The 27,660-nt window shown below is 53.1% G+C and overlaps 2 protein-coding genes across 5 annotated transcripts in view; both read left to right on the forward strand.

The window, feature by feature from the left end:
- Positions 1-5,066, forward strand: part of NUP210 (nucleoporin 210) — an 86,277-nt gene extending 81,211 nt beyond the window's left edge. Inside the window, exons 41-42 of one of the 2 annotated variants that reach the window (XR_005702865.2) lie at positions 181-338; positions 3,419-5,066. The gene's annotated coding sequence lies outside the window, so the exon portion shown is untranslated. Of the gene's footprint in view, positions 1-180; positions 339-2,545; positions 2,830-3,418 lie in introns of those variants that run through there. The other variant, XR_005702866.2, reaches the window with a different exon arrangement.
- A 3,419-nt stretch (positions 5,067-8,485) lies between these two features.
- IQSEC1 (IQ motif and Sec7 domain ArfGEF 1) overlaps positions 8,486-27,660 on the forward strand; it is a 266,555-nt gene continuing 247,380 nt past the window's right edge. For all 3 annotated transcript variants that reach the window (XM_040076675.2, XM_058422297.1, XM_058422298.1), the window contains exon 1: positions 8,486-8,876. In XM_040076675.2, the coding sequence (XP_039932609.1) occupies positions 8,611-8,876 (266 nt within the window). In that variant the 5' untranslated portion in view covers positions 8,486-8,610. The remainder of the gene's footprint in view (positions 8,877-27,660) is intronic.

The following is a 27,660-nucleotide window of genomic DNA, read 5'->3' on the forward strand; positions in this document are numbered from 1 at the left end:
AGAAGCTCTCCCCTCTGCAGCCCCCCACCAGAGCGTTCACTGAGCGCTCTGCTGCCACAGTGCTTTGTCATTCCCCATGACAAATCTTCAGGCTGTGATAGAGCCTCCTCTTGAGAGAACCCCAAAGCTTCCAAAAGCAAGTACATTCTTTTTTTTCTTTGTTTGTTTTTCTTTTTTTAGCATTTCATCTGGAAAAGCTTCCAGAAGTGAAGTTCCTGCATTTCTCTCCAAAGAGAGCGGGATGGATGCACTTGAGGGGTCCTGATCCAAGGGAAAGCTGCACTCACGGCGAGAGCTCTGTGTATGTCCAACCACCACGGGGCTGGCACCACGTCCAGGTGAGCATTTCGGCTGTGAGGTTTTTATTAGCGACAGGAGACCTCCTGCAGAAGGACAGCATCCCCTGGGGCTGGATTCCCGCACCGCTCACAGCGTTCGCAGCCCTTGCTTCTGCCAGACCAGAAAAAAGCAATGTTTGGTGTTTTTTATTTTCGCCCGGGCTTGGGCAGGAATGACCACGTCACCTTTCAGCCTCCCCAGAGCGAGCAGAGCTGAACTCCCTGGCTCTGGGGCAGCAGGGAGGGAGGCTGGGGTTGCACACACCAGGGCTTGCTGAGGCTCCCAGGCTGGAATTGTAAACACAGACTGCTCCTGGTGATCCAGCCCGGCAGCAGCAGCACCTCTCATCCTCTGCGTGTGCCTGCCAGCAGCAAAGGGAAGGGACAAAAAAAAGGGGGATGAGGAAAGGCTGAGCCAGCCTGACCTCAGCGTTCTCTTGTGCAGCTTTTCACTTCCTCGTTTGGAATCTTTACCTGAGACACCGTGAGGTTTAGCGCTGTTTCTCTGGGCAAGAAGCAATTGGAATTGATTTGTCCGTTTTGTGATGCGCTTTTTCTTTTCTGGAAAAGCACAGAAGAGTTTCCAGTCTGAATTTGCAAATCTATTTTTAAGTCTTGCTGCAAATAAAATGAAAGAACTTAAATTTCCCTCAGCTGTTGTCAGATAAAGCCGGGGGGGGGGGGGGGGGGGGTGTGTGTGTGTGATTTTTTTCCCCCTTTTGTACAAATGAAATGTTATTTCTCATTCTCTTCACACACATATATTTATATAGAAGGTGATATATTACCGGTTTTTCTCAAGAAGAAAAGGATATGGTGAGAAATCTGAACGACTGCAGGCTGATGAAATAGGGTGAGCCAGAGCAAACCTGGGCTCCTCCAGCTGCACTGGTACCAATAAACCTCACTGACCACAGGATCAAAACCACTCCCCTTTAATCACAGCACAGCTTCATTTGCTCACGCCCTGTTTAATTAATGGCTGCCTGAATTAACACTGCTGCGATGCACTGAAATGTCACATTTTTGTGTGCTGATGGCGCAGCTGTCCCGGGGGGGAAAAGCAGGTGAAATGCTCCACATCTCCATTAAACCACAGGAATATATCCAATAAAAGGTGCACTGGGTGCAGGGAAGGTGGGGAGCCCAAGCCTGCTGCAGCCCACGTGACATGAGTAAAACAGGATGTTTTTCCTTCAAGTTTCGTTGGTGACAAAGGCGTACGCAGCGTGGTGTGCCCTGCTTTCAAACTGTGATTTTATCCTCGGATTCAGACGGAATGAACAGGATACATACTGGAATTGTGATTAGGTACTGATTTTTCAGGACGTCTCACCCTTTTTTTTTTTTTTTAATTATTTTTAATTTAAACTTCTCTTGGAAGGCAGAATTCTTTTCCTGCTGTAAAAAATATTACTGTGTCAATCCAAGTGGTTTTCCATTCCTGGCATTCTTGGGAGCAACACGCCAGTTACAGATGTGAAAAGAGAGCAAGGAATTCATGATAAAAATGCTCCGTTTTCACCAGTGGAAGTGTCCAACTTAAAATGCCTGTGGCAAGAGAGCTTGGCCAAGGCTCCCAGGGATGCCCAGGGTGGGATTGTTGGGGAGTCTGTGCAGAGCCAGGACTGGCTGATCCTTGTGGATCCCTCCCAGCTCAGGGTATTCTCTGAAATATCCTACGGTTCTGGGAAAATAAATCCGTATTTCTGAAGATTTTGTACTTTATCACAGTCACTTAGTCTGACCTTTCTCTAATTTCTGTTCCCATGGATGTTTAAAGAGGAACAGAATATGATCTGATTTTCGTGTTGCCTGATAATCTTATTCTGAAGAGCAGCGTTTGCTGAAATTTGCCGAGATAATTCGGTCTGAGCATGGATATGGTAAGCATGGAAAAACTGACTCTGGCCAATTAGAGCACGGAAAAATATTAGAGTGGAAATGTATGGAATCAAAATGGAATAAAGCATCTTAAAACGGAAAACAGCGGGCGAATTTGACTCTGGCAGCCTAGGCAATTAACCATTTAAATGATGTTTTGAAACAAAACCCAACAAAACACACACAGAGAAACCTCTGGCAGTTTCCCTTGGGCAAAGTTTGCTTATTAAGTTTTCTGTTGGGGAATGACTTGGTGAAAACTTTGGTTTGGGTTTTTATTTTCCGCTGCCACGCTGCTATTTGATATTTTATTGCTTTGGCAGCTCACAGAAGCAGCGCGGTGCAGTGAAGCCACGGAACCCCGGGGAGTGGTGACGGACGCGGAATCGGCTCTTTGGCGTTGTGACTTCTCCCTGCTTTCAGGGGATTTCTGAAGCTGTAGTTTTGGGAGGGGTTCCTTTGTTTCCTTTCCTCTTTCAGTATTCAGCTTCCCACCCCGATGCCAAGGCTGTGGGTTTTTTTCCCCCCTGTGCTTTCCATCTGTATGAAATGGGAAGTGTTTTCTTCTGGCATTTTTCTGCTCTCGCCCCAGGTACTCGGTTCCGCAGCAAGAATTCTTCTCCTTCAGTCACAGTTTATCCCACGACTTAAAATAGGATGTGTTAATAAAAGGTGTCCTTGATTCCAACCCTGGTTTGGCTCCAGTCTCAGCTTAAGCACCAAGAAAAATATTTTTTCTGCACCATTTATAAAATAACTTCTTTAATTAACGCCGTGCTCCAAATTTCATTACATTTATTGCTAAATTAGAGTTCTAAGTTCCATTTGGTCCCTTTTATAAAATTGCTTCCCACTTTCACAGCAGAATTCGTTCTGTTCTTGTTTGATTTCTGTCTGGAGAGCCCCAGAGTGTCAGCAGGGTCCCCAAGGAGCCCTGCCCTTGGTGTCACTGCCACCCTGCCGCTTCCCAGTCCCCAAGGACAGCCTGGAGCCAGCCCTGAGACCAGCACACCCATTCCTTCAAAGCCCAGCACTGAAATTTCCTCTCTCCCCAAAGAAGCAAAGGATTCCTTGCTGACTTGTGCCTTTTGTATTAGGGATAAATTGATATAATTCTCATTTATCCCTACGAAAGGATCACTTTTATGTCTGAGTTGCTTGATACCTTCCATGAACACTGCTTTTTTATTTTCCAGGACACAAGGACATGGTCCTTTCCCAAGGACTCTGCACAAGAGGACACATTTGGGTTTTGCCTGCTAACATTCCCTGGTACCTCTTACCAAAACAAGATACAGAAGCAGAAAAATCACAGAAACGGACAAAAGCTCCCAGGAAATCTTTAATGAAAGGTGCATTAGGATGAAGGCTTGGTTGAAGCTGCGTACTTAGATGGATTAGTTCTGGACCACACTTCGCAGGCAAAGCTCCAGGCTCAGCTACAGGACCTGGAGGAGCCAATTTATCATTTCTTCCATAAATCAAAAGGCAGTTCCTACAAACAGTAATGATCGGTCCACTCAGGATCAGACTCAGAAAATTAAAAATTTCTACTTCTTTGTGGAGACACTTTAAAATAGGGCCAGTAATTTTACCATGCTTAGCCCAGGCTATCTCAAGCAATTCAGGAGCTGGTCAGGGTGAGAACAGCCTAATTCTCCAAATGCCATCCAAGCCAGACGGGCTCTGTGGGGTGGAGCGAGCCAGGAGGCTCCTGAGGGTGGGGCAGGTATTCTCCCTTTTCAAAGGAGGGGTGGAGGTACACAGATCGAGTCTAAATACACTCCATTCAACTAAGAAAGAAAGTGTAACACGATCGTATTTTACAAGAGATTATCATGAAGAAGGTTAGTGGTAGAAAAGGCACGAGGAAGTTTCATGCCTTTAAGTAGAAATCAGATAAACTGTTAAGAAAAATAAGATGTCGGGTCCTAAAAGTGGTTTATGTTTAACCAGGAGAGGGAGAAAACCAGAAACATCACATTTCCTGAAAGATTTCAGGTCTTTATGGCTGCGCTTTCTCCTTTTTCTTGTTTAACACCTCAGAGTCGGGTCTCATCTCACAGGCATCAGCAGCTCATGGTCCCGGTCAGCAGTGGGATTCCCAGTTCCTCTTTTCCCCCAGGGATCCCCAAAGGAGGCAGCAAATGGGCCCCCAGAATGTTGTTTTTTGTGGTTCTATGCAGCTGCTCCACTGGAGGGGAGCAGGCGCTGCTGGGGTGTGCTGAGAGCACAGGAGAGCAGAACTTCTGTCCTGCCTTAGGACACGAGGAGGGGACACGGGGGCTAAACACAGGGTGTGAGAAGGGGCTCGGACCTAACACTGAAAGAGGAGGCAGTGAGATGAGATGTTAGGAAGGAATTTCTGGCTGGGAGGGTGCTGAGGCCCTGGCACAGGGTGCCCAGAGCAGCTGTGTCTGCCCCTGGATCCCTGGCAGTGCCCAAGGCCAGGCTGGACAGGGCTGGGAGCAGCCTGGGACAGCAGGAGGTGTCCCTGCCATGGCAGAGCTGGCACTGGAAGGTCCCTCCAACCCAGTCCATGTGTGACTTCTGTGACCTACATATAAATTCTAACAACAGGATGAACTTGAAGAGCAGGATAAAATTCCTCAGTGTCTAAGCACAGCAGCAGAACCGAGAAGTGAGGCAGAGATTTAAGGGGGCTGGGGGGGGATCTAAGGGAGAATTGCAACCAAGAAAGAAGCGGCTTCGAAGAGAATTTTAAAAGAGAGAGATGGAGGGTAGAGTTAAGATTGAGCACAAATCACTGCATGACTTCTGGATCCTTGTTTTTTAATATTACACTGACCTAATTGATTTTACATAGGAAAATATGTATCACAGGCTTTTTCCTGGTCTTGTCTCCCTTGAAAAAGAATAAAATAAAAAATTCAGCTGTTTGCTCACCCATGGCATTATTAGCCACACCAAACCATTCCTGAAACCGTGACATTTTCATGCTCAGAACTATGAATTTAAAAACCACCCAAGTTAGGCAGTGAGTGCAAGAGCCAGGCTCTCAGAACAGGACAGGCAAACACGGGACAGCAAGGGATCATCCAGGGATCACCCAGGGATCACCCAGGGATCACCCAGGCCAAGCACTGACACCCCAACAATCCCACCCCGAGAGCCTTGGCCAAACCCTCCCCGAGCTCTGGCAGGCTCAAGGATTGTGCCTCGTCTCTGGTGGGCATCAAACAGCACAGGAGGAGCCTGTGAGCCCCGGGGATGGGACTCTGAGTCTGCACCAGTCTCTGAACACTCAAAAAGGTTCTTCTGCAGGGTTCTGATTTGCCAGAAAACACCAGAACTCGAGGCACTTGAAGGTTTTTCTGAAGGGTGATGGGGTATTTTAGCAGGGAAGCTGGACTGGATGACCTCCAGAGGTCCCTTCCAGCCCCAACCTCTCTGTGATTTATCTCTTGCCAATAATAAATGAGTAAGAGAATCCTACTTACTGAATGAGCAACATTCCCTTTCATATTTAAATCTTCCCTGGCACTTTCCCAGGCGGGAATTAACCATGTGCTGCGTAGCTTATGGAAAGGGACAGTCTGAGCTAGGATGTTAGCAAGTAATAAGAATGCTATTTTGATGATTTTCACATTTTAAAAGGTTAGGCTTGATGTCACTTAATTTTCTAACTGAGCAAATCTGAACAAGCTGGGTCTGCTTTTACAATCTGTGCCTTCACAGATAGAGATTGAATATATTATTGATGCTATGAATATGCTTATCTTCTAAGTTTACCTCTCCTTGTTAATTCATGGAGCCTGGCGGAGCATACAGGCTTTTGGAGGGGCAGAGACAATCCCTGAGACACAGAGTCCTCCTTCCTCTTTCAGTGCCGAGCTGCAGCAACGCCCAGAACACGCCCGGAGCACGGTGCAGCTCCGGGTGCCAACCCCGGGGCACGTCCGAGGGTGTAATGTGTTTTTGGGGCTAATTCGTGGTTTCCTGTGGAGAGGGTTGCCTGCAGGTTTGATTTGCTCCGTGTCCTGCGTGGGGAAGCACAAGCAGAGGGGCGGGTCTGGCTGGAGGTCTCGTTAGTGGGACCCCGTGAGGAAATCCCCCCAAAGCAGGCAGAGAACCCGGGGCAGGAGGTGCAGTCCCTGCAGGAGCCATCACCCCCTGCTCGGCTCACCCACGGACACAGGAGGCTTTTCCCTGGATTCAGGGAAAGCTAGCAGGAAACTCCCACCCCTAACGTGCCCATGGGTCCCCGGAACTCGGGTATTTCTGCCCAAAAAGGGGCGCTTCAGACAGACCCTCGCTGTAGGGGCTGTGCTGCTCCACTTCCCCCGGCCTTGTGTGAAATGCCTAACGAGCTTTTACGGTCTGCACGTACCTTAATGAGTTTTGAGCGCCTTGCGCTGCATTTTATTTTGCGCACAAGAAGCAAGTTCACTTGCTGCATTGATTGATTTAACCCCTGACAAGCACTCTGGCTGCCTGCTCCTGTGCCGGCTGTGCCTCACTCAGGTACGGTGACGAGCATTTCTTTCCGCACAGAGCAGGGCAAACTGCACTTGGGCAAAAACATTCCGAACCAATAGTATTCGGGGAAAAAAAAAAAAAAAAAAAATTCTCAAGAATTCTCATGGAAAATACTAATCCAGCCCCCGGGAAGGAGGCTCGGTCTCTTCAGAGAGCGGCTAAAGACGTGTCTGTGAACTCCGGAGCCCCACTAGGACTGGAAATCAGTCTTTCATGCTTCAGTCGCCTCGAGAGTCACAAGAGCCCTTCGCTGCGCTGGTGTCAGAGCAGAAGTAACAATTTTGGCAATAACTTATTTCTGCCCAGAGCCAGAGCGGCCCTGGGAGCTGCCCGAGGGCTCTGCCCGCGGCTGCACCCTCCTCTCGGGCCCCTTTTCCCCTCGGTGCCTGCCAGAGGCAGAGGCTGGCACAGGCGGGCGCAGCTCCGGTCCCAAACCCGCCGGGCTCAGGTGGGGCAGGGAGGAGCCCGCAGCCTCCCCAGGAACCCCGGCGCATCCTGGCAAAGGGGAGAGAGAGCTGACCCCTCCGCGAAGGGTCGGGGCGTCAGTGACGGCAGAACAACCCCTCCGAGAAAATGTTATTAATTGTAAGCTTGCAAAGCGGAAAGGTGGAGAGAAGAGGTAGAAAAATTAGGGGGGAAAAAATAAGGAGGCATAAAGAGGAAGGGAGGAGAAAAGCACGTCTTCACCTTCCTATCTTCTTCCTGCAGTATCTGCCCGTTTCCCTTTCCTACTCGCGGTTCTCACAAGCGTTCCCAACACACTCCTGGGATGATAACAGGACCCAAAACCTCGGCAACTTTTCCTGGCTCGATGCAGCCTTAGCGGGAAGCAGCGTTTCGCCGACAGAGGTTTTAACGCCGGGGCTGCTGACGGGAGAGGCGGAGGGCTCTGCTGCCCGGCTCGGGGGGCTCGGCTCGGGGGGCTCGGCTCGGGGGGCTCGGCTCGGGGGGCCACCCCCGCTGCCCAGCTGTGGCAGGGACAGCTCCGGTCCCGCAGGCCGGGCCCCCGCCCGCCCCCGCGCACTGCGCGCTGCTCCCGAGAGCGCTCCCCAGCCTCCCCCGGGGATGGGATGGGATGTGGGGATGGGGAGCGGGGATGAGATGAGGGCATGGGATGCAGAGCCGGGGATGCGGGGCTGGAATGCGGGGCTGGGACACGGGGCTGGGATGCTGAGCCGGGGATGCGAGGCTGGGATGCAGAGCCGGGGATGCGGGGCTGGGGCGCGGGGCTGGGATGCTGGGCTGGGATGCAGAGCCGGGGATGCGGGGCTGGGCACGGGGCTGGGATGCAGAGCCGGGATTCAGAGCCGGGGACGCGGTGCGCGGATGAGGCGCTCGCCGAGCCCCCGCCGGCCCCCCGGAGGAGCGGCCGCCGTTACTTAAGCGCATCCCGGCGGCGGCGGGGGAGGCGGGGAGCGGCGGGGAGCGGCGGGCCGGGCGCAGGGACGGCCCGAGCCCCTGCCCATGCCCATGCCCGCCTCGGAGCCCGGCGGGGGCGCGGGCGCTGCCAGGCGACGGGAGAGCCGGGCCGCGGCGCGGGCAGGGCGGGACGGGCCGGGCCGGGGGCAGCGCCGTGCGCCAGCGCGCCGGGGCCCGGGCGGCTGCGGGCGGCTCCGGGCGGCTCCGGCTCCCGCGGCCGGCGGCTCCGGGCGGCTCCGGCGGCGGCTCCGGCTCCCGCGGCCGGCGGCCCTGCCCTCCCCGGGCGGCGGGCACCGAGCGGCAGCAATGGCGGCGCGGGGCCGCCGCCCGCCCGGCCGGCCGCGGCTCTAGGAGGGGACGCCGCTTTCCGCCGGGGTATTTATTCCTCCCCTCTCGCTTAAGTTGCCGGCGGAGCGCGCTGGCCGGAGCCCGTCCTCCCCTCCCCGCGCCGCGGAGGTGCGGGGCGGCCATGGAGAGCCCCGCCGAGAACCCCAGCAAGGCGGCCGAGTACCTGAAGGAGCTGAACAAGATTATCGAGACGCAGCAGGAGCTGCTGGAGAAGCAGAAGAGGAGGATAGACGAGCTGGAGCAGCAAGTGGCCAAGTTGTACCACGAAAACGCCTGCCTGCAGGACGAGCATCACCGGCACCTGGCCACATGCCGGCTCCAGCAGGGCGTCCCCCCCGCGCCCCCGGGGGTGCTCAGCGCCATCCAGGAGAACGCCAGGCACGAGAAGTAAGCGCTTTTCCGCGGAGCGGGGGGTTTCCCCTTTCCCTGGCCGGGTTTCCCTTCCCTTTCCCCTCCTGCCCGAAGCCGGGAGCGGCGGGACTCCCCTGGGGCCGTGCCCCGGGCGGCTCCGGGGGCAGCGCGGGGTGGTCCCGTCCCCTGTCCCCGGCCCCCGCGCGTCTCTCGCTCCCCGGCCGGGCTCCCGGGGGTTCCGTGCCCACGGCTGTCCCTGCGGCCACGGCCACGGCCGCGGGGGATGCCCGGGGCGGAGCGGCGCTCCCGGGGCGCTGCGAGCCCTCCTGCCCGTGCCGGTCCGAGCGCCGTGGGCACCGGGAGATGCTCCCGAGGAGCGCCCCTGGGCTCCGGCCGCTATCGAAAGTGACCCGGCCAGGGGTCAGTAAACATTGGCCGCTCGCCACCGGCGGGCTGGCCCGGACCAGAGCCCGCTCGCCCCGTTCGGGCCGCCTTCGCTGCCGGCCGCCGCTTCTATTCCAGCCTCTCTAAGCTGTCATTAATCGCCTGCGTTTCCCCAGCGCCGGGAAAGCCGCTTAAGGTGCGCGGTTCCGAAGCAGCCGGGGTTCGGCAATAGCGAGAACTGAGCCCCGGCGCTTTCCCGGCGCGTTTTCACTTCTGCTGAAGTGTTCGAGGCTCGGCTTTCCCGGAGCGGAGTGGGAAAAGCATGCATGGGATTACGAGCCCACTCCGCTGCTTGACACAGCACAATGGGCTGTTTGTGATCCGCTGCACTCGAATTCCTGGGGTTTAGAAATACAGACACGGCGGCTCCCGGCCGCCGCCAGCCCCCGGGATGAGGGGTGCGGGATGAGGGAATAAGGGATAAGGGATGCGGGATACGGCATCGCCCGAGGGAGGGCGAGCCCCGCACCCTGCTCCGGCTGCGGGGTGCTCGGGGTGCCCGTCCCGCTGGCTCGGTCCGGAGCTGCCCGGGCATCTCCCTCCCCTATCCCTGTCGGGCAGGGATATCCCGGGAGCTGCTCCGGGTGCCGGCAGGATGGGAGTGCTGCTGCTGTGCCCGGAGTCGGGGGTGCTGGTGCTCCGGAGCAGCGTTTTCTCAGAGTGCTGCTGTGCAGGCTGGTCACTCCGTGTCCCCTTTGCCTGCTCCTGTCCCCGAGCCTTGCCCCTGGCCAGGGCAGCAGGCTGGGAAGGGAAGTGGCTCTGCCTCCCCAGCGCCCTTCTTGCTGTCAGTGTTACCAAGGCTTTCTCTTCCGTGATGCTGGGGTAATCACTTTAGGCTTTTTTATAAATGGAGATCTCTCTCTGAGAGTAAATAGCTCCTTTAATAAACTGGAGAGCATGCTGTCACTTATCAATCAATCAATCCCTTAAGGAGAAAGAGCTGTTTCCAGAACACATGGAATATTTAGAATATTTGCACTGATCCTCTCCTGTGTATCCGTGTCCAGTACCCGAGGATTTTTGTGGCTGTGCTCGTAGTACAAGATGTCAACTCAGCTATCTCGTCCCATTTGTCTCTTGCAAACGACATTACCAAAAATTGTACAAATGGCTTGCCTTGTCTGATAATATTTCTCCTCTGCAGCCCAGGACTCATTTGCAGAGCCCTCCTTGGGCAGGCAGCTCTGGGGACTGGGAGGCTTTTAAGTCTCTTAAGTGGATTTGGTGCTGGGATCAGAATTAATCTGGGATATTTATGGCAGAGTTGTATTGCTCTGAGGCATAGCCTGGGGGCTTAGAGGGAAGCTGGGAGCCAGCCCCGTGCATCTGGCCAGGCCCTTGGCCCACGTGCGTGCCTGGGGAGCCGCAGGGCCACCTTCAGCTGAGCAGTCCTTCTGTCCCCTCTCCTCCCCCAAAACTGTGCTCCCCTGGGGGGGGAGCCCCTTCTCCCCTGCAGGAGGCCGTGCCTGGCTGGGTGGGTGACACGTGTGGCCCTGGCACAGGGCTGTGACAGTGACAGTGGCAGTGGCTCCCGAGGCCCCACGCTGTCCAGGAGCAGGGACAGGAGCCACTCGTGCCATCAGTTTATTCTCTGGCTGGAGACAAAAGATGGAGGAAGTCCCTGATTCGGCAAACAGAGAATATTATCCTTGTTTTAAAGACTTCTCCCGGTGCTGCCACGGTTGCCTCAGCTCCCTGAGCGCCCAGCCTGCAGGTTCCAGGGGTGTGTAGCTCAGTTCCCTCAGACCCAGTTATCCCACTGGGGGTGTCTGGGTGGGATGTGAGGATCCCTTGTGTGCTGAGGTTCAGGGTCAGGTGCCAGTGATGCTGAAACGGGCACTGCTCTTCCCGACACTTCCGTACTTCAAAGCTGGAAAGAATGGAATCCTTTCTAAAGGAAACCGGGCTTCTCTTAGTCAAATACACCAGGGCTTTTAGAAGCTGTCTTGCACCTCGACTTGAAGAGTTTTTCTAAACTGCTTGGACCCCTGTCCTGCAGCAGCTCCACCTGTGTGAGGTGGCTGTGCCTCCCTGACAGGGCTCCGCATTCCCTCGTATAAAGGGAAGTATGGAAAAGTTATACGAGACAATATGGGTATGGTTAGGTCTTACACTTAATAAAAGATAGCAAAAAAACCCAAATAAAATCCTCACAAGTCCTAGAAGTTTTCAGTTCTTACAATGGAAGAAGGAATATACAGGTGAAGGCCGCTTCAATAATTTGGAAAAGCGGGTGCAGTTGTACAAATTCTGTAGCTTGTGAGGAGGGAGAACTGTTAATGAGCCCTGAGATAGACTTCTGGAAGAAAGAGACTCAGTCCAATAAAATGTATATAAATATATTAAAACAATCTGGTTTGTGCGCTTCCAGAAAAATCCCAGAGTGGAACAAAAGTTTCCTTGGTGCCAGTTGCTGATGGAGGAAGGCAGGGAGGAGCAGAGGGCTGCTGAGCAGGTGCAGGTGCGCTCCTCATCCTGCAAGGACGGACCAAAAAAGCATCGGGGGCGGTCCCACGAGTTTTGCGATGATTCGCTGAGGGCAAATCAACACGAAAACGCACCGGTGGAATCGAGCAGCGTTGATGAGAGGCTTTGTTAGAGGTGATGAATCAGCATAAGGAAGATAACGACCGGTGTTTAACTCGTTAAGGTGTTTAGCTCTGAGTTGTATAAGACTCGTTTTGAGTGAAACCATTTTGTTTAACGCTTGAGAAGCAGCAAGAGCGTTGGGAGCTCGGCTCCTCAGTGTAATTCAATAACGCACTGATGTTTTTGGGTGGAAACCCAGATGCACTGCGTTTTCTCACATCTCCGCGAGGATAGTTTCGTGTGTCTGAGAGTCCAGCGCCGGCCCCTCGCAGCTCAGGGAGAGAGGTTTGTGCTTATCCTGACCAAGTTAAAAACTCTGCTGCTCTGGCACGGGTCAGCGCCCGGTGAGGGGCTGAGGAGGAGGGGGAGCAGCGGTGTCTGCTGAGACAGAGCAGCCTGCCGGGGCTGCTGTTCGCATCTCGCTCCCGCTTCTGCGCCCGGGTTATTTTTCAGTGAGCCTAGGGCGGGTTTTGCCCCGGGGCTGGAGCTGCAGGACAGCCCGGAGTGCCCGGGAGCCGCAGCGGGTCCGGTGAGGAGCGCTGGCAGCACGGGAGAGGCTGAAGTTGTTGCTCTGGTGACAGTCACATGTGAAGGCTGCGTTGTGCCCTACATAAAGCCAGCTTGTGACTTGGCCTGTGGCCGCCTCAGCAGCGCGCCGCACTCGTGGACACGCCGGCAGCGCCGGTTTTTAATTTATTTATCTCTCCCCTCCCTCCAGAGATGTCCTTTGCTAAGGCAGGCTGCTGAGGTGACGTAAATCCCGTCTCCCTGCTGGAGCAGCAGCCTGGCTTTGCTGGCTGTGCTCGAGTGGAGGTTCCAGCTCGTGTCCGGGCAGGCTTCTGCTTTCCCTGGCAGCAGGGAGGGAGATGGAGCGCTGCTGCTGGCTCCTGCCGCTCCAGCAGCAGCCTGGAAAAGGGTGAGCTGTGGCTGGACTGGTTCTGAGGGCTTGGCAGTGCCAGCACAGCGTCACCTCTGCGTGAGGAACACATCTGTGTGGGGAGCACAGCTGGTGTCCAGGCTGAGCAGGGCATTCCTGCAGGGTCCGTGTGTCCTCTCCGCCCTGGAGCAGACAGGGGTGGCGGAGTTCCAGCTCTGGGCAGAAACTTGTGCCTTCAAATAACTTTAAAGAACCCTGTTGACTTCATTTTCCTGAGCCCTGAGAGCGAGGGTTTCACACTGAGGGGAGTGCTTTTTGCTTTTGAAGCCCTCACTTTTGGGGTCATTGGTGTGATTTGGACAGCAGCACGGGGGTGAGCATCCCTTAGAACAGGCGGCAGGAAATCGACAGTGCGAGGACGTGTAAGAAGTGAACTCGCTAACTAAACTCAGCTAAATTATTTTGGATCTCTGAAATATCGGCAAATTCTTGTCCTTAATATCTGCTCAACGCTGAGCTAAATGCTAACACGTGAAGATAAGCTCCTGTGAGCACCGATGTGTGCTGTACAATCAATGAACCAGGGCAGGGAGGGGGGCCAGGAGCAGGGCGATGGCAGGGCAGAGTGCTGGGGTCAGTAAAGCTCCTGGAAGTCAGAGGGAGAACATGGCCCAGCAAGGGAACAGCAGAAATACCTGTTGTTCTGGGGGAGAAAAGCCAGTGTGGCAGAAAGTAACCCATCCTGGAACACAGCAGCTTTAAAGGTGGTTTCAAATCTTGGAGTAAATCTGTTCCATTTAGGGCAGAGCACTCCTAGAGGATTACCAGGACTCGCTGGATCTGGAATCCTCCTCTGATGAAACCTTTTACTGTGCTGACACAGGACACAGCTTTGGAGTTGCGCTCTGAGCTTTGAGAACAAAGAACATTTCCGTGTTTGTTGCTGCTTTGATGGCCTTCCTTACGAATTCACTGTCGAGGAAACCAAAAAGCGCTTCCAGAGATGCCTTGCTGGAGAAGATCTGGCAGTGTGCATGGCTCCTGGGGCCTGGTGAGCTGCTGTGCTCACTGGGAGCCAGGTGTGTGTCTGGACATCCCCTCCCCTCTCTCCCAGCCTGGATCTGCTGCTCTGTGTGGAGCTCACAGCAGGACTCTGCTGGCTGTCCCTATCCAAGGAGGGCAAAGGGGGGGCCTCTCCTGGTCTGGAGTGCCTGCCTTTGGTGGTTTTTACCCAAAACCACAGCAGGATGGCCCCAGCAGCACCTCTGTCTGAGCTTGGCAGCTTTGGGTTGGTGCTCCAGGAAACAGCTTTGGGGTCAGCCCTAGAAGTCAGTGTTGTGCTGGAGACCTGAGCTTCCCATGGGGTGAGGGATGCTGAGCTCCGTGACAAACCTTTGGGAGGAGTTGAAGAGCAGATGTGCACATTTCTGACCGTTGCTCTGGTTATTTGCTTAGGGGGGGAAAAGTCTCCTTCAGTCTTTAGGGAAGGTGTGTTCTGGCAGAAAAAAAATAAATAAACAAGATCTTTTTGGAAAGCCTGAAGCAAAATACAGCTCTTTAGGAAGAGCTGATTTGAGGGCAGATCACAGAAGCTCTGAAAGAAAAAAGAGCCAGGCATGTCAAGGTGCTCTCCTCCACCTGATGGGGGGCTAATTATTAACACTGAAATAGTAAATTCTTAAATCCTCCTTGCAAGTGGCAGCTCAGAAAGCTCCATTTTACTTTTTAGGCCCAGCAGAAGTGTTGGCTGTTGATGTGCTGAGCTGGGTACAGTGTCTCGTGCCCAGACTGGGGCCTTGACACAGAATTTGGGCAGAGGCTGTGGCTCTTTCTGAAGGGCAGGAGGAGCAGCCCCTGTTTGACACTGCCCACTTTGGTGGCCCTGGGCTGGTGCAGACCCACGGAGCATCATGGAGCTCTGAGTTCATGGCTCAGCTGGAGGGTTGCCATCCCCAGTTTGGGGGTTCAGCTGGGGTTGCCATCCCCAGTTTGGGATATTGATGTTGCCATCCCCAGTTTGGGGGTTCAGCTGGGGTTGCCATCCCCAGTTTGGGATATTGGGGTTACCATCCCCAGTTTGGGGGTTCAGCTGGGGTTGCCATCCCCAGTTTGGGATATTGGGGTTGCCATCCCCAGTTTGGGGGTTCAGCTGGGGTTGCCATCCCCAGTTTGGGGGTTCAGCTGGGGTTGCCATCCCCAGTTTGGGGGTTCAGCTGGGGTTGCCATCCCCAGTTTGGGGGGTTCAGCTGGGGTTGCCATCCCCAGTTTGGGGGTTCAGCTGGGGTTGCCATCCCCAGTTTGGGGGTTCAGCTGGGGTTGCCATCCCCAGTTTGGGGGTTCAGCTGGGGTTGCCATCCCCAGTTTGGGATATTGGGGTTACCATCCCCGTTTTGGGCAGAGCCGCCCCAGAGCAGGCAGGCTGCACCAGGTGGGCTCAGGGTTTGTTCTTTGGAGCTGTGCTCTGCCCCAGGCTCCTGCGTGCAGGTGCAGGGAGGTCATCCCATGCCAGGCACCCGGGAGGTGAGTGGGAAGCTGCTTAGGTAAGTGGATTTTGCGGGTCAGAAGTAATGCCTGATGTGCAGCCCACACTTGCATTATTCTAATTTGATCCCGTCGTTCCGACTCAGACCCTCTCTATTACGTTAATTGCACTGTTTTTTGGGTGTGTTTTGCAGCCTGCAGATACTTTTAGGCTGTACCTGCCAGCGCTCCTGTCTTTCATCTTAGCTCAGCGAGCCCGTGAATGAGGTTGTCATAATTCCTTTCTGCCCATATCCCTGCCTAATTGCACGGTTTTCCTCAGCAGAACTGCTGAATTGGAAATGGAGACAGTGTGAGCAGGCTGTGGTGCAGTGTGGTTTGAAGAAGTGGATGTGCTGGTGCATGCCTGGGCTGCTTTTTCCCCACATTCCTTGCTAGGAATTCCTCTCCAGGTCCTTCAGAGCATCTGCTAAAATCCTGGAATTCCCAGCCGTTGTAGCCACTGTGCTGCACTGGGGGAGATGCTGCTTTTGCTGGCCAGAAGCGTGGATAAGAGTTGTTGCTGTTCATGGTCGTTGGCCTGTGGCTGAGGATGGGGGCAGGAGGAGTTTCCTCAGTCCCTCCTGCTGAGCTGTTCCTGCTCCTGGCACACTGAGCAGGGGCACTGATGGCTCTTTCACAGCTGGGCAAGTCAGAGTTAATGATCTTCTCTTAATGGGCTGCTCAGAGGCTGGGGAGAGAAATGGTTGTGTTGAACTGCACACTTGAGACAAACGTGCCTCTTAAAATCCTAGGTGGGTCTAAAACAACTTGTTTGAGTTTAATGGTGCTGTTTGTGTGGTTTGTGGCAGGAAAAACGAATAATGTTAAAATCAGGGCGTGAATCCCAGACTGGTTTGGGTGGGAAGGGACCATAAACCACCCAGTGCCACCCCTGCCATGGCAGGGACACCTTCCACTGTCCCAGGCTGTTCCCAGTCCAGTGTCCAACCTGGCCTTGGGCACTGCCAGGGATCCAGGGGCAGCCACAGCTGCTCTGGGCACCCTGTGCCAGGGCCTCAACACCCTCAGGGAACAATTCCTGATTCCCAATCTCCCACCCATCCCTGCCCTCTGGCAGTGGGAGCCATTCCCTGTGTCCTGTCCCTCCATCCCTTGTCCCCAGCCCTTCTCCAGCTCTCCTGGAGCCCCTTCAGGCCCTGGCAGGGGCTCTGAGCTTTCCCTGGAGCTTCTCCTGTCCAGGTGAGCACCCCCAGTTCTGCCAGCCTGGCTCCAGAGCTGAGCCTGCTGCAAAGTGGCCAAAACATGAGAAGAGGGTGAAACGCTGAGGACAGAGGGCAGTTTTCCCAGCAGGAGCAGAACACCTGGCTCGTGGGTTTTTCTTCCTGCTGTTGTGTCCTGTTGGGTGTGGAGCTGTGGGGGAGTCTCCATCCCTCCTGTGGATCCCATGGAGCCCATGGATCCCGAGCCCATCCCATGGAGCCCGTGGATCCCATCCCATCCTGAGCCGTGCTCCCTGTTCCGGCTCCGCTCTCCGCTGCTCAGGCACTGAAGCCCATCTGGGATGTGGAACCTGTTTCTAATGGCAACACCTCCTCTCCTCCTGCATCTGCTCCGAGGTGGGAAAGGAAAGGCTGCTGTGCTCGCAGCTCAGGGATCCTCCCGAGCTCAGCTCTGCCTCAGAGAGCAGAGTGAAACTTTCTCTTCAAGCGGCGCCGCTTGAAACGGTTGGCAGGGAAGGGATGACTGTGCTGCGAGGTGTCTGTGCAGGCTGAGTGAGCCTCACTGCTGTGCTGGGCAAGAAAAACGCCGCTGCCGCCGCCGAGCAGCTCTCTGTAGCGACTGATTGAAATATAATCTGCATTATTTGCACGTTAAATAAGGGTTCTAGTCGGCCTTCGCCGGCAGACGGGAGCGGAGACAAAGCCACGCGTGCGATACAGCTCTGAGCGCGCCGCAGCGCCCAGATTTACTGCGTGTGGGTTCACCCCGTCCTCCAGTGAGGCAAAGAGAGCAGCAGGGGAAGGTGGGGAGGCAATCCGGCCTTCCTCAGGGTAAAATTCACTGCTGAAACCACTCTGTCCCGATCTCTTTAAAGGCAAGAGTAGCCTCTGTCATCCTGTGCCTTAATTCACGCACGTAACTCGGGTGGGTAATGCCACAGAGGGGAGCAGGCTCCAGTTACAGGGAGGTGAAGCAGGGATGTCTGACCCTTCCTGTGGCTCCTTCCTGGAGGATTTTCCTCTTCATTTAGCACAGCCTTTCCTGGTGCTGCTCTCCCTGATTGCGACCCAAGGAGTGAGGCCCTGCTGTGCAAAGCAAGGGCTGGGCTCTAATGCAAATGAACCAGCTAGATTAGAATAAGGTAAAAAAATCTATATTCAGCTTTCAGGCTTGGTTCTATTTTAAGCTTTTAATTGAGTCCACCACTTCTTGCGTGCTTGAGGTTGTCAAGGGTTGAGAGAATGACTTTGTGTTTCAGGGAGGAAGGAGAAAGCTGACTTTATTTTGGGTTTGCTGAGGTCGTGACACCAGTGCTGGTGCTGAGCACTGCCCCTGCCCCGTGTTTGCGGCTGTGCCAGTCCGGGGTTTGGGGATGGAAGTGCTGGGCGTGGAAGGGAGGAGAATCAGCAGTGAAAGAACTTCCCTGTGACCTTTTATCCAAAGGTTTGGGGGGAAAACTTTGGGGCAGTGGTCTGAGACTGTGGATGGAATTCAACAGCTGCCCCTGGCTGGCATCGCAAGGGGATTCTAAAAGGGTGACAAAAACTGCTTCACATAAGGCAAGAGACACCTCTTGAATCAAAGGTCGGGAGTTCCTCCTCCTCATGTTTATTTCTAGTGGCCAGCCCATGGCAGGCTCCTGTGACCATGTCCTGCTGGAGATGGAGCTCACCTCGGTGCTGCTTTAATATTTAACCAGAGCTCGATGTGCAGGTGCCTGCAACTGAAGGAGGGAGGCCGGGAAATTAATTTCTGCTCCTGCTTTCCCCGCCTGCCAGTGCTGTGCTTTACAAATTCCCTGGCCTTTGGTGCTTAGAAAAGAGAATGGCTGGGCTTGGGTCTGGGTTCTGTGCTGAGCAGCACAGGTTGTCTTTGATCCTGAAAAAAAGGAGATTTGCTGAACTCTCTTCAGAGCACAATGATTAAATGGGGTTTTGCTTTGTGCACGAGTGTTGCAGCATTGCCCCAGGCTGCCAGGGCTGGGGGATCCCTGCAGGCTGTGCTCCTCTGGAGTGTCCCTGTGTCCCCCCTTGGACCTGTTGCCACTGCTGGGGCAGGGCTGGGGGATCCCTGCAGGCTGTGCTCCTCTGGAGTGTCCCTGTGTCCCCCCTTGGACCTGCTGCCGCTGCTGGGGCAGGGCTGGGGGCTCTGGGATGCAGAAGTGAGCCCAGGAGCAGCTCAGGGTGTGTGGGCACACATCCATCCCTCCCTGGGGTGTGCTGAGCCTGGGCAGGGCTGGGGGCTGTCCCAGGCCGTCAGTGACACCCCAGGATCTCCAGGGGGACGTCATGCCTTAGAGGAAGCCAACAAACCTCGTGGTTTGGGTGGTTTTTTTTTTCCTACCCTCTCCACTCTCCTCCTCTACAGTGACAGCTCCAGGGTGCCTGTCTTGGGACTCATCACTGAGAGCTTGGTGCTGCCGTTGGTGTTCCAAAATAGATACCAGGCTCTCATCTCACAGGGTGTTTTTATGTGCTGGGAGTGATTTTTTAAATTTTTTTTTCCCCTCACCTGCCTGTGTTTCACTCATCTGACAACTTCCTCCAGCGATCTTCTCCTCCCAAAAGCATCTGATGAGAGCAGCTCCTGCTCAGGGGGCTGAGGGCTGTCTCTCCTCTCTCCTGCTTGCTCTGAAAGCAAGAAAGGATCAAGTTTTTTAAAACTCATGGCAGAGTTATGTAACTCCTTGAGGAAAGCGCTTCCCAGCACCGAGCTCTCCTTACTCTGTAATGTGATACATCACCAGAACTTGCTGACATTAGCCATGATCTTTGCCTCCACTTGCTCATGAAAAACCCTTTATTTCCTTGACTCACTGGGCTCTGAGGGCTCTGGGCACCGTTAGGACCTCGTCTGAGTGTTTTACCCTGGAGCAGGGAGCACTGCTGGTAAATCAGGTGCCAGGCTGAGCTGCCCTGCTGGGGTCTGAGTCTCGTGGCTTTACTCTGTGACACTGACATCGGTTTAAGTGACTTTTTCTGTGTGAGCATGATGCCTTAGGAAGGCTGGCCTGGAACAGAGACTGGGCAGAGCCAGAGAATAAAGGAGATATTTATTGAAAGGCCTTTGGGATCCACCTTGGGCAGGACAAGAGCCTGGCCAGGGGCACACCCAAGGTGGAACCAAAATGGGCACAGAATGGTCACAAAATGGACACAAAATGGACCCCCAGTCATGATGTCTCAGCCTTTGATAAGTTTTGGTCCATTTGCACGTTGGGGTTTAATTGTCCAATTCCAGCTCCAGGCTGTGAGCTCCCATCCTCCTTGTTCCTCCCTCCAGCCACCCTTGTTTGTGCTTTGGGGCTGAAAGTTGTCCTTGGTGTGCAGCAGGAGCAGGATTTGTTTTGTGTCGCTGCTGTGTGCAGAGAGCTGAGTGACCCTGAGTGTGAGCTCAGAGCTGCACCTGGGCAGCACAGAACCTGAAACACAACAAAGATCAAACTGAAGGCATCAAAGATCTTTAAAAGGTGCTCCCCAGGCTCTGAGGAAGCTGCAGAGGTGGTTTCTGTGTGGCATGGCATGACCCTCTTAGGCAGTTTGAGTCATCTTGCTGTGAGTGAAGGAATTCATTCAACATCTCAAAACGAGATGAGGAGTCCTTTTGCAGCTAATGTGATTTAATCGGGAACATCCTTCCCTCATTGTGCTAACAATGCAATGAACCTTGGCATCACCAACATACTTAACTAACTCTGCAAAGGTCACCAGAGCTTTGCTTGATAAGCAAATTATTGTTATTATTTGCAAATAATAACAATCATTACTGTTATTTGCTTAACAATTCGGCTTGTGCAGGTCTGGAACTTGGTCGGTCTTTGTGCATTATGTTGGTTTTTGCTCTGGTGCTCTGCTCTGCAGTAGATTGTGTGAAGTGGCTGTTGAGCAGCCTGCTGTTGCAATAATAAAAGCCGTGAAGATGGTGTGATTTTTGGGGGTGGTTCCAGTCACAGGAGAATGACCAGTAGTCACAGCTGGTTCCATTTCCCCCCAGGGGTTGGAACCAGCTTAACACTCAAAGCCTTTTGAGCCAAACCCTTCAAGCTTTCCCTTAACACTCTTACAAAAGGACCTGCGAAGACCATTTAGAGACAAATAGCCAATTTGTAAGCCATCGTGCTCCTTGGCAGCTGAGATGCCAAGTAAATATCCCAAATCTCTGTCACCTGCTCCGCTGGGCACAGGATTTCCAGATTTCCACCCTGCTGCTTGTGCTCAGCTGAGGGTTTTTGGGGTGGTGGGGAGTGAAGTGGGCAGGAGGCAGGATCTCCCCTCCGCTGCTGGTGGGAGCTCCTGGCTGCTGCAGCCCTGCTCCTTCCCAAGGGATGGACCCTGCCTCAGCAGCTGATGTCCACGGGACAGTGTCACCTCCAGCAGCTGGAATGTTTTCCTTAAGGCAGGGAAGGGAACGGGGAAGACTCAAGTGCGTGCTGCTCGTGACTTTCTGCCAGCGGATCACGGAGTGAGTTTTACTAGAATTCTTTCTCAGCATCTACAATACCTTTAACTTAAGCTGGTTGCTGTTACTTCTGAGGAGCAGTGTCAGCGTGGGGTGGCTTGACCTCCGTGTGTTCAGTTCCTGGGAGATGGAGAACCCCAAATCCCCGATCAGCTGTCTGTTTGGAAGAACTCAGAGCTGCAGTAATACCGCTGGCAGGGATGTGGAAACAGCCCGAATCAGCAGCAGTGCCTGGGGAGCCCTGGGGTGCTGTCAGAGCTGCTCAGTTCTCTTCTCTCCTGGCTGGTTTTGTGTTTGGTACCCAGTGTGGAGGTGCTGGTGCTCTGCCCATGCACTTGGGAAGCTGAGGGTGAGGAAGGGCTGGAGGCTGCTTTGCATCCAGACCTCCTGCGGGATAATGGTTCCTTGAACTGGAAATCTTCGTGTAAAGAACAGAGGCTGGCAGAGCTGGGGGTGCTCACCTGGACAGGAGAGCTCCAGGGAGAGCTCAGAGCCCCTGGCAGGGCCTGAAGGGGCTCCAGGAGAGCTGGAGAGGGGCTGGGGACAAGGGATTGAGGGACAGGACACAGGGAATGGCTCCCACTGCCAGAGGGCAGGGATGGATGGGAGATTGGGAATCAGGAATTGTTCCCTGGGAGGTGCTGAGGCCCTGGCACAGGGTGCCCAGAGCAGCAGGTTGTTCTGTTAGTCCTCAGTGTTTAGAAACAAATCCTCTGTCAAAATACCACGTCCCCAAACAGAGCAGGTAGCAGAGTGAATTATTTATCTGCTTAATGTATGATCTCCCCTTGCACTGCAGCATCTGGAGAGCGAGTGACTTTGTTCTTGTTGTGAATTTTTCTTTCCACTGACCAACCCTTTTCTCTGATAGAAGTTTTAGGAGCAGTGCTGTGATGGATAGAGAGCCTGAGGCTCTGGCTGGAAGCCCTGGTGCTCTTGGGGTGTTTGCTCATTTTAGAGCAGAGCCCCTTCTCCATGTTCAGTTGTAGCTGGAAAACAGAGCTTTGGGAGGCTTCCTGCCATCCTCTCTGTGTTTGGCTCCTCCAAAAGCACTCCAGATAGCCCTCCCAGATTTAACTTCATCTTTGCTATGCCTTCCTAACCTCCCAGCAGTTTATATTTGGGGTCCATCTGTTCTCTTGGCCTCACATGATGATCCTGTACACGCTTTTCTTTTCACTTCCTCCGTGGGGATGCGAGTTCTTTACATTTATTTTCCAGCTTAACACCCATGTCTGGTTCTTTTGGCGCCTCGCTACCCACGGAGCTGCGGATATTTTTATTTACGTGTGGCCAGTAATCCGCTGCTGAGCATCAAAGTCCACGCTGGAGGCTTCCTGTGGGTGGGACAGGATTGCAATCAGCAGAAGGCAGCAGCTCGTTAACTGTTAATTGCAGTATTCCCAATTAAAAAAAGCAGGTGCTTTAGGTGGCTCTGGGAGGCTCTGACTGAGGTGGCTGGGTTATGTTCTGCACCTCTGACAATGTGATTTTTCCATGCTGCAGGCTGAGCTGAAGGAATCCATCACTGCAGCCTTACTTAAAGGCCACTGAAAAACCCAGCCCTGCTCGCTCGCTTTGATAGCAAGGGAAAAAATAAATCCTGCTTCCCTTCATGAGAGCAGGGTGGACAGTAATTTGTACTTTGGAAAACTTCCCTAGGCATGCTAGTTTTTCTTAAAAAAACCCCAATGAACACAATTAAAAGAAAAAAAAAACCAACAGACCAACCAACTAAAAAAACCCAAAACAAACAAACAAAACCCTGGTGGAATCCTGGATGTTTGTGGCTGTGCAGAAGGGAAAGGTGTTGTTTCTCTGCTGCCTCTTTGCACCTGCCTGGATCAGAGGCTGGAGGGGCTGGGATGCCCCAGCTGCTCTTTTTCCCTTTGTGAAAATGAACTTTTGGAGCCTTGCAAACAAGAGTGATACGGCACAGCTTATGAGCTGAGGCAGTGAAAACGAGCTACAGTGAGATTTAATGTTGAGATTTGTGGTTTTGTTTAAAAAAAAAATACATTTTAACATAATACCTACAGTGCATTTGACTAAGCAGTCCATTGAACCTTGGGTTTTTCAGGGATTATCCAAATACAGTTTTACCTTAGAAAGCCTTTAACAGTCTTCCTGCACAGCAGCCACGTTCTATTTACCAACTGGATTTTCTTCTGCCTTTGGGTATTTAAATACTTCAAGATGAAGGTGTTCTTTTTGGTGTGGGTTTTTTTGGTGTTTTTTTGTGGGTTTTTTTGGTTTTTTTGTTTTTTTGTTTTTTTATTTTTTGTTTTTCTTGGAGAACACTTTACAGCTGATATTTATGGTGATTTCAGGTACACTGGCAGCTCTGTGTCCTTAGAACGGTGTTTCCTTGCTGTTTATTTTGGTAATGTTTTGAAATCTGGGAAGATCCACCAAGGACAGACTTCCTTGAGCTGAGCTACCTGCAGTTGTGGCTAGCTGCTGTTCTAATTCAGAATTTTTTTTTTTTTTTGCTACTCTACAACACTTAAAGCACACAATGAACTTAAAATTCACAGCTGGGTTTTTCTGAGAAAAACCTTAGCACTGCAGTAGAGAGGGGAGTAGCACAAAGTTTTTGCTTGGACTTAATGGCTTTAAAAAAAAAATTAAAAAAAAAAAATTAAAAAAAAAATTAAAAAAACCCGCCATCTCCCAAGGAAGTAAAATGAATTGCTGTGGGATCTCTTGTCTATAATTAAGTAAATGGATCAGCCTGGAGCACTAAGAGGCGTGGCAGGTTTCGCCAGGGCTCCCCGTGGCCGGCGCTGCTGACGGGGCATCGGACGTTGATGAAGTTGCTGAGTCTGTGTTTGCTCTGTGCTCGAGCTGCCAGCAGGATTCCTGGGCTGGTCTGGCTGTGCATCCTCCAGGAGTGCTGGGGATGCGGGGATTCAGCGCTGGTGATCCACGGGGGAGCAGCTGGAGGCTCCGTTCCGCGCTTCCCCGGGAGCATTGCCATTCACGCCTGCAGAGGGTTGCTGAAATTCCAGTTCCATGGAGTGGGCGTAGAGAGCCTACTTATAGCACCAGTGCTGCTTGCTGGCATTAATGAAAAGCTTGTTCTTTGTGCAGGAAAGGGAGGAAAATCCTGGGAGCACAGCTCGCCTGGAAAACGCAGGACTTCCCCCTCTTTCCTCCCAGAGAAGGGGTTCAGAGAACCCAACTGTAAATGCCGCGTGAAACGCAATTAAGAGGTGTCTGTGACTAAATGTCTCGTCTCGCTTGGAAAACATCCTCTGGTGTTTTTAATCCCAAGTCAGGAGCTACTGCTGCGTTCCTGCCAGCAGGGCTGGGAAGTTCTCCTGAGGAGAGCTCCGGGAGCAGGCTCCAGGCTTTGTTCAGCTCCTGCTCTTGTGCCCAGCCCAGTGGGAGACGAGGCTGTTGGAAAACTTGCTCGGTTTCTGAGAGGTGGGGATGGGGAGCAGCTCTGCCTTCGGCCGAGGCTTGGCTCCAAATGTCAAGAATTGACCAAGGTTGTTACTCTGGTTTTCTTTGCCGTTCCCTCCCTCACACACCTGTGGCACACGAGCAGATGTTCCTGTTATTTCTGCTGTTAGGGAGGGATCACCTTTCAGAACTGACATTTTGGGCTTGCTCTATAGCCTCTTGCTGATACAAGCACTGGGCCAAATAACATCTGTTTGCCCAAACAAATAAAGTGAGGACACTTTGTTCCAATTCTTAATTTCTTCTGGTCCTGTTAGATGTGAACTTGGTTTTCGAGGGTTGCCCTCATGTTCTTTGGGTCATTTTTCCCTGATCTTTTTGGGATGGCCATGCACTGAGGCGTCTTCTCAGGTTTAGCTGTGTTCTTACAGGTGTAATATATTATAAAACCCATGTATGGTAGATCAGGAGAGTAAATATGCTATAAATATCGTAGCTTTTATTTGTAGATGTTGACTTAGCTTTATTTGGAACAGATCCCAGTTCTGTTACCCCAGTAAATCTGACAAACAGTGTTGATATTGACCTAATGATTCTTCTCTTATCTCATGTGTGTTCTGGCAGATTATGAACTGCTTTTCTGTTCCTTTTCATAGACCCTCCTCCTGTTTCCAGGTGGCTGTTCTGGGGCCGTGAAGCGGGACCTGGCGTGGTAAATCAGCTTAGCTGCTCTGGCTCGCACGGGACGAGGGCGGGTTGCAAATTCAATAACGCCGAACGGCATCGAGTCCCGGCGAGCTGCCCGCCGTGGCTCCGTGCAAATGGCTTTATTGGGCTTGTAATTGATGCTCCAGGTGCTCAGTGCACCCTGCAGGGTGCTACCGGGGTTCTCCAGGCCGGTCAGCAGTGTGGGAGCAGCTCCAGCTCGAGAAGCACGGAAAGGACACAATGGAGCCTGGCGGTGATGGGTGGGCTCTTCGCACAGCCCTGCCTCGCTTTGGGATTTTTTGGGAGCGGCGTCGTGATTGGCTTTTCTGTCACTCCCGAGAGCTGCAGCTGGGAACTGGGGAGCAGTTTGTTAATAACAGAGCAGGGGTTTATCCTCGATGCAGGGGAAGGTGGAGCTGTGCTGGAATCTCGCAGCGGATGTTTGCAAACAGCCCAGCATTAACGCTTGCCTAGGAAATGTGTTTAGGAGCCCACTTTGAAGTTGGGATTGTGTTTGAATAATTTAATGTGCTCTGGATTGGAAGACTGAGGCTGCTCTGCTGTGCTGGAGGGGCTTTTCTGGGGAGTAGAATGCTCAGAAGGTGGGGCTGACCTCACAACTCCTCTGTGTTTCTTTCAGAGCTGTGAAGATCACTGCTTAGGGCTTTAAAGGAGCTGGGGCTTATGAATTGCAGGCTGTAGGTTCAAGTGTGGCTTGTTAGGAATAAATGCTCCCATGCAGTTCCTTTAACAGTTTGATTCTAAGTGCTCGCTCTCTGTCTTGCCAAATTCATTTGAAGCTCAGCATCAGGCAGGGCTAAGCTTTGCTAATCCTTCAGAAATGTTTAAACTGCACTCGGGTAGCTAATGAAGTCAGTGGGACTACTGGGAGCGCTGCGTTTGAGGGTTCTGCTGAATTAGGGTGTGCATTTTCCAGGGATAACCCAGAAATGCCGGCTCTGCCCCTGCTCGTCTGCCTGAGGGCTCTGCACCATTATTTTCCTTCCCGTGCAGAGCGTTCGGCAGACAAGAAGCGTGCTGCTGCACTCTAGAACCGAGGGGAGGAAAGATAATAACCCAATTGTAAAGAGCTTCAGACCTCAGCATTCTGTTCCAAACGCATCTCTCCAGCCTCTGGCTGAATCCTCGGTGGAGGGAAGCCAGGCTGTGGCCAGGAGGGAGCCAGGGCCAGCTGTCAGGAGGAGAAGCTGGCAGCTGGGGAAGTGTTTTAAAATAATTGCGTGGGGGGCGTGCGGGAAGAGCTCTGGAGACTTCCCTCTCCGTAGCCGTCATTTCGGCGCATCACGGAATGAATAAAATAAGATATGTTCACCCTGTCGTCATAGGGAGCTGGAGAGTTCACAGAGCACAAGTTAAGGGCTGGGGAAAAAAAATAAAAAGAGGGTAAATACTGTTATGCAGAGGAAATGGGAATGTTTGTCAAATCTCACAGTATTGGATATTTGAGCTTCCACACAGCAGTCACGGTTTAGGATCCCAGCCCCACTGAGAGGACGTTTTCAGGCTGTGTTTTTGATAGATTCTGCTGTGGCACACGCTAGATTTTCGTGCTTCTATGGGGAGGGACGTTTGGCTTGCAGTGAAGTGCCAGAAGTGAGAGGCTGGCCCGTGTTTTTATTTGTGAAGAATATTTTGCTTGAGTCTTTGCCAAAACCCTGCCCCGTTCAGGGCAGGAGTGTGAGGACAGTGGCTCGGTTTTAATTGATTTCTAGAGAAGCTACCGATTTCCTCACTGCAAAGCTCAGGTTTAACAGCTAGGGCTCTTAAATTTCCCTACAATTGATCTGTTCTGCAGGAGCACTGGGGTTAGTGCGGTTTTTAAAAACCAGTAAATCCTCACCAGCAGCATTTACAGCTGAAATACAAAATAACTCCTTAATGGGACAGCACTGAACCCTCATTTTTTTTATTTGCTGGCACAGACTTGTATTAAGCAGTCAGCTTAATGAAGTGAGTTCATCCGTTCTGTATCAGCTGCTTGTGGCATCTTTTTGTCGCCTCTGTTCCCTGCGGAGCGCCAGGGTGTAACTCACGCTCAGCAGGCTTGGAGCAGCCCTGGAATGCCCTGGCTCAGGTGATCCCCGAGCAGTTTATGCGCCAGGCGTTATCCAGGCTGCGGCGGGGGATGTTCGCAGGGCTCCCAGGGGCGGTGACGCCGTGAGCTCGGGTGTTATGTCGCGGTGACCCATTTCTGTGTCCCCCGGCAGCTCCCGGGGCACCGGCGTGAGGTTGTTTAAATGCCACCGTTTGCAGCCTGTGGGAAGCTCTTTTGGGAGCGCTCTGCATCGGGTGAGAATAATTAAATCGCTCTGACTGTGATCCGGGCGCAACCGGGGCAATTTAGATGGGTTTGGTCGTTGCTGGGAGTGAACTTTCCGTGGGTTTTGGGCACTCTGAGGGGGAGCCAGGTGTGTCCCTCTGCAGCTGCTCCCCTCCTCGTCACAGGGCTGTGTCCAAATGAGGAGTGACTGATCCCATTTGCCCAGGCTGTGTCTGGGGACAGCCGAGGAGCTCACCTGAGGCTGTGCCTGTGGTGCCCAACGTGAGGCTCAGACAGCAAAGGGCTTTGGGCGTGCTTAAGCTGTGCCTGGATGAGCAGGAACGGAGCCT

This window comes from Hirundo rustica, chromosome 12 (assembly GCF_015227805.2).
Source record: "Hirundo rustica isolate bHirRus1 chromosome 12, bHirRus1.pri.v3, whole genome shotgun sequence".
In the NCBI taxonomy this organism is placed as follows: domain Eukaryota; kingdom Metazoa; phylum Chordata; class Aves; order Passeriformes; family Hirundinidae; genus Hirundo; species Hirundo rustica.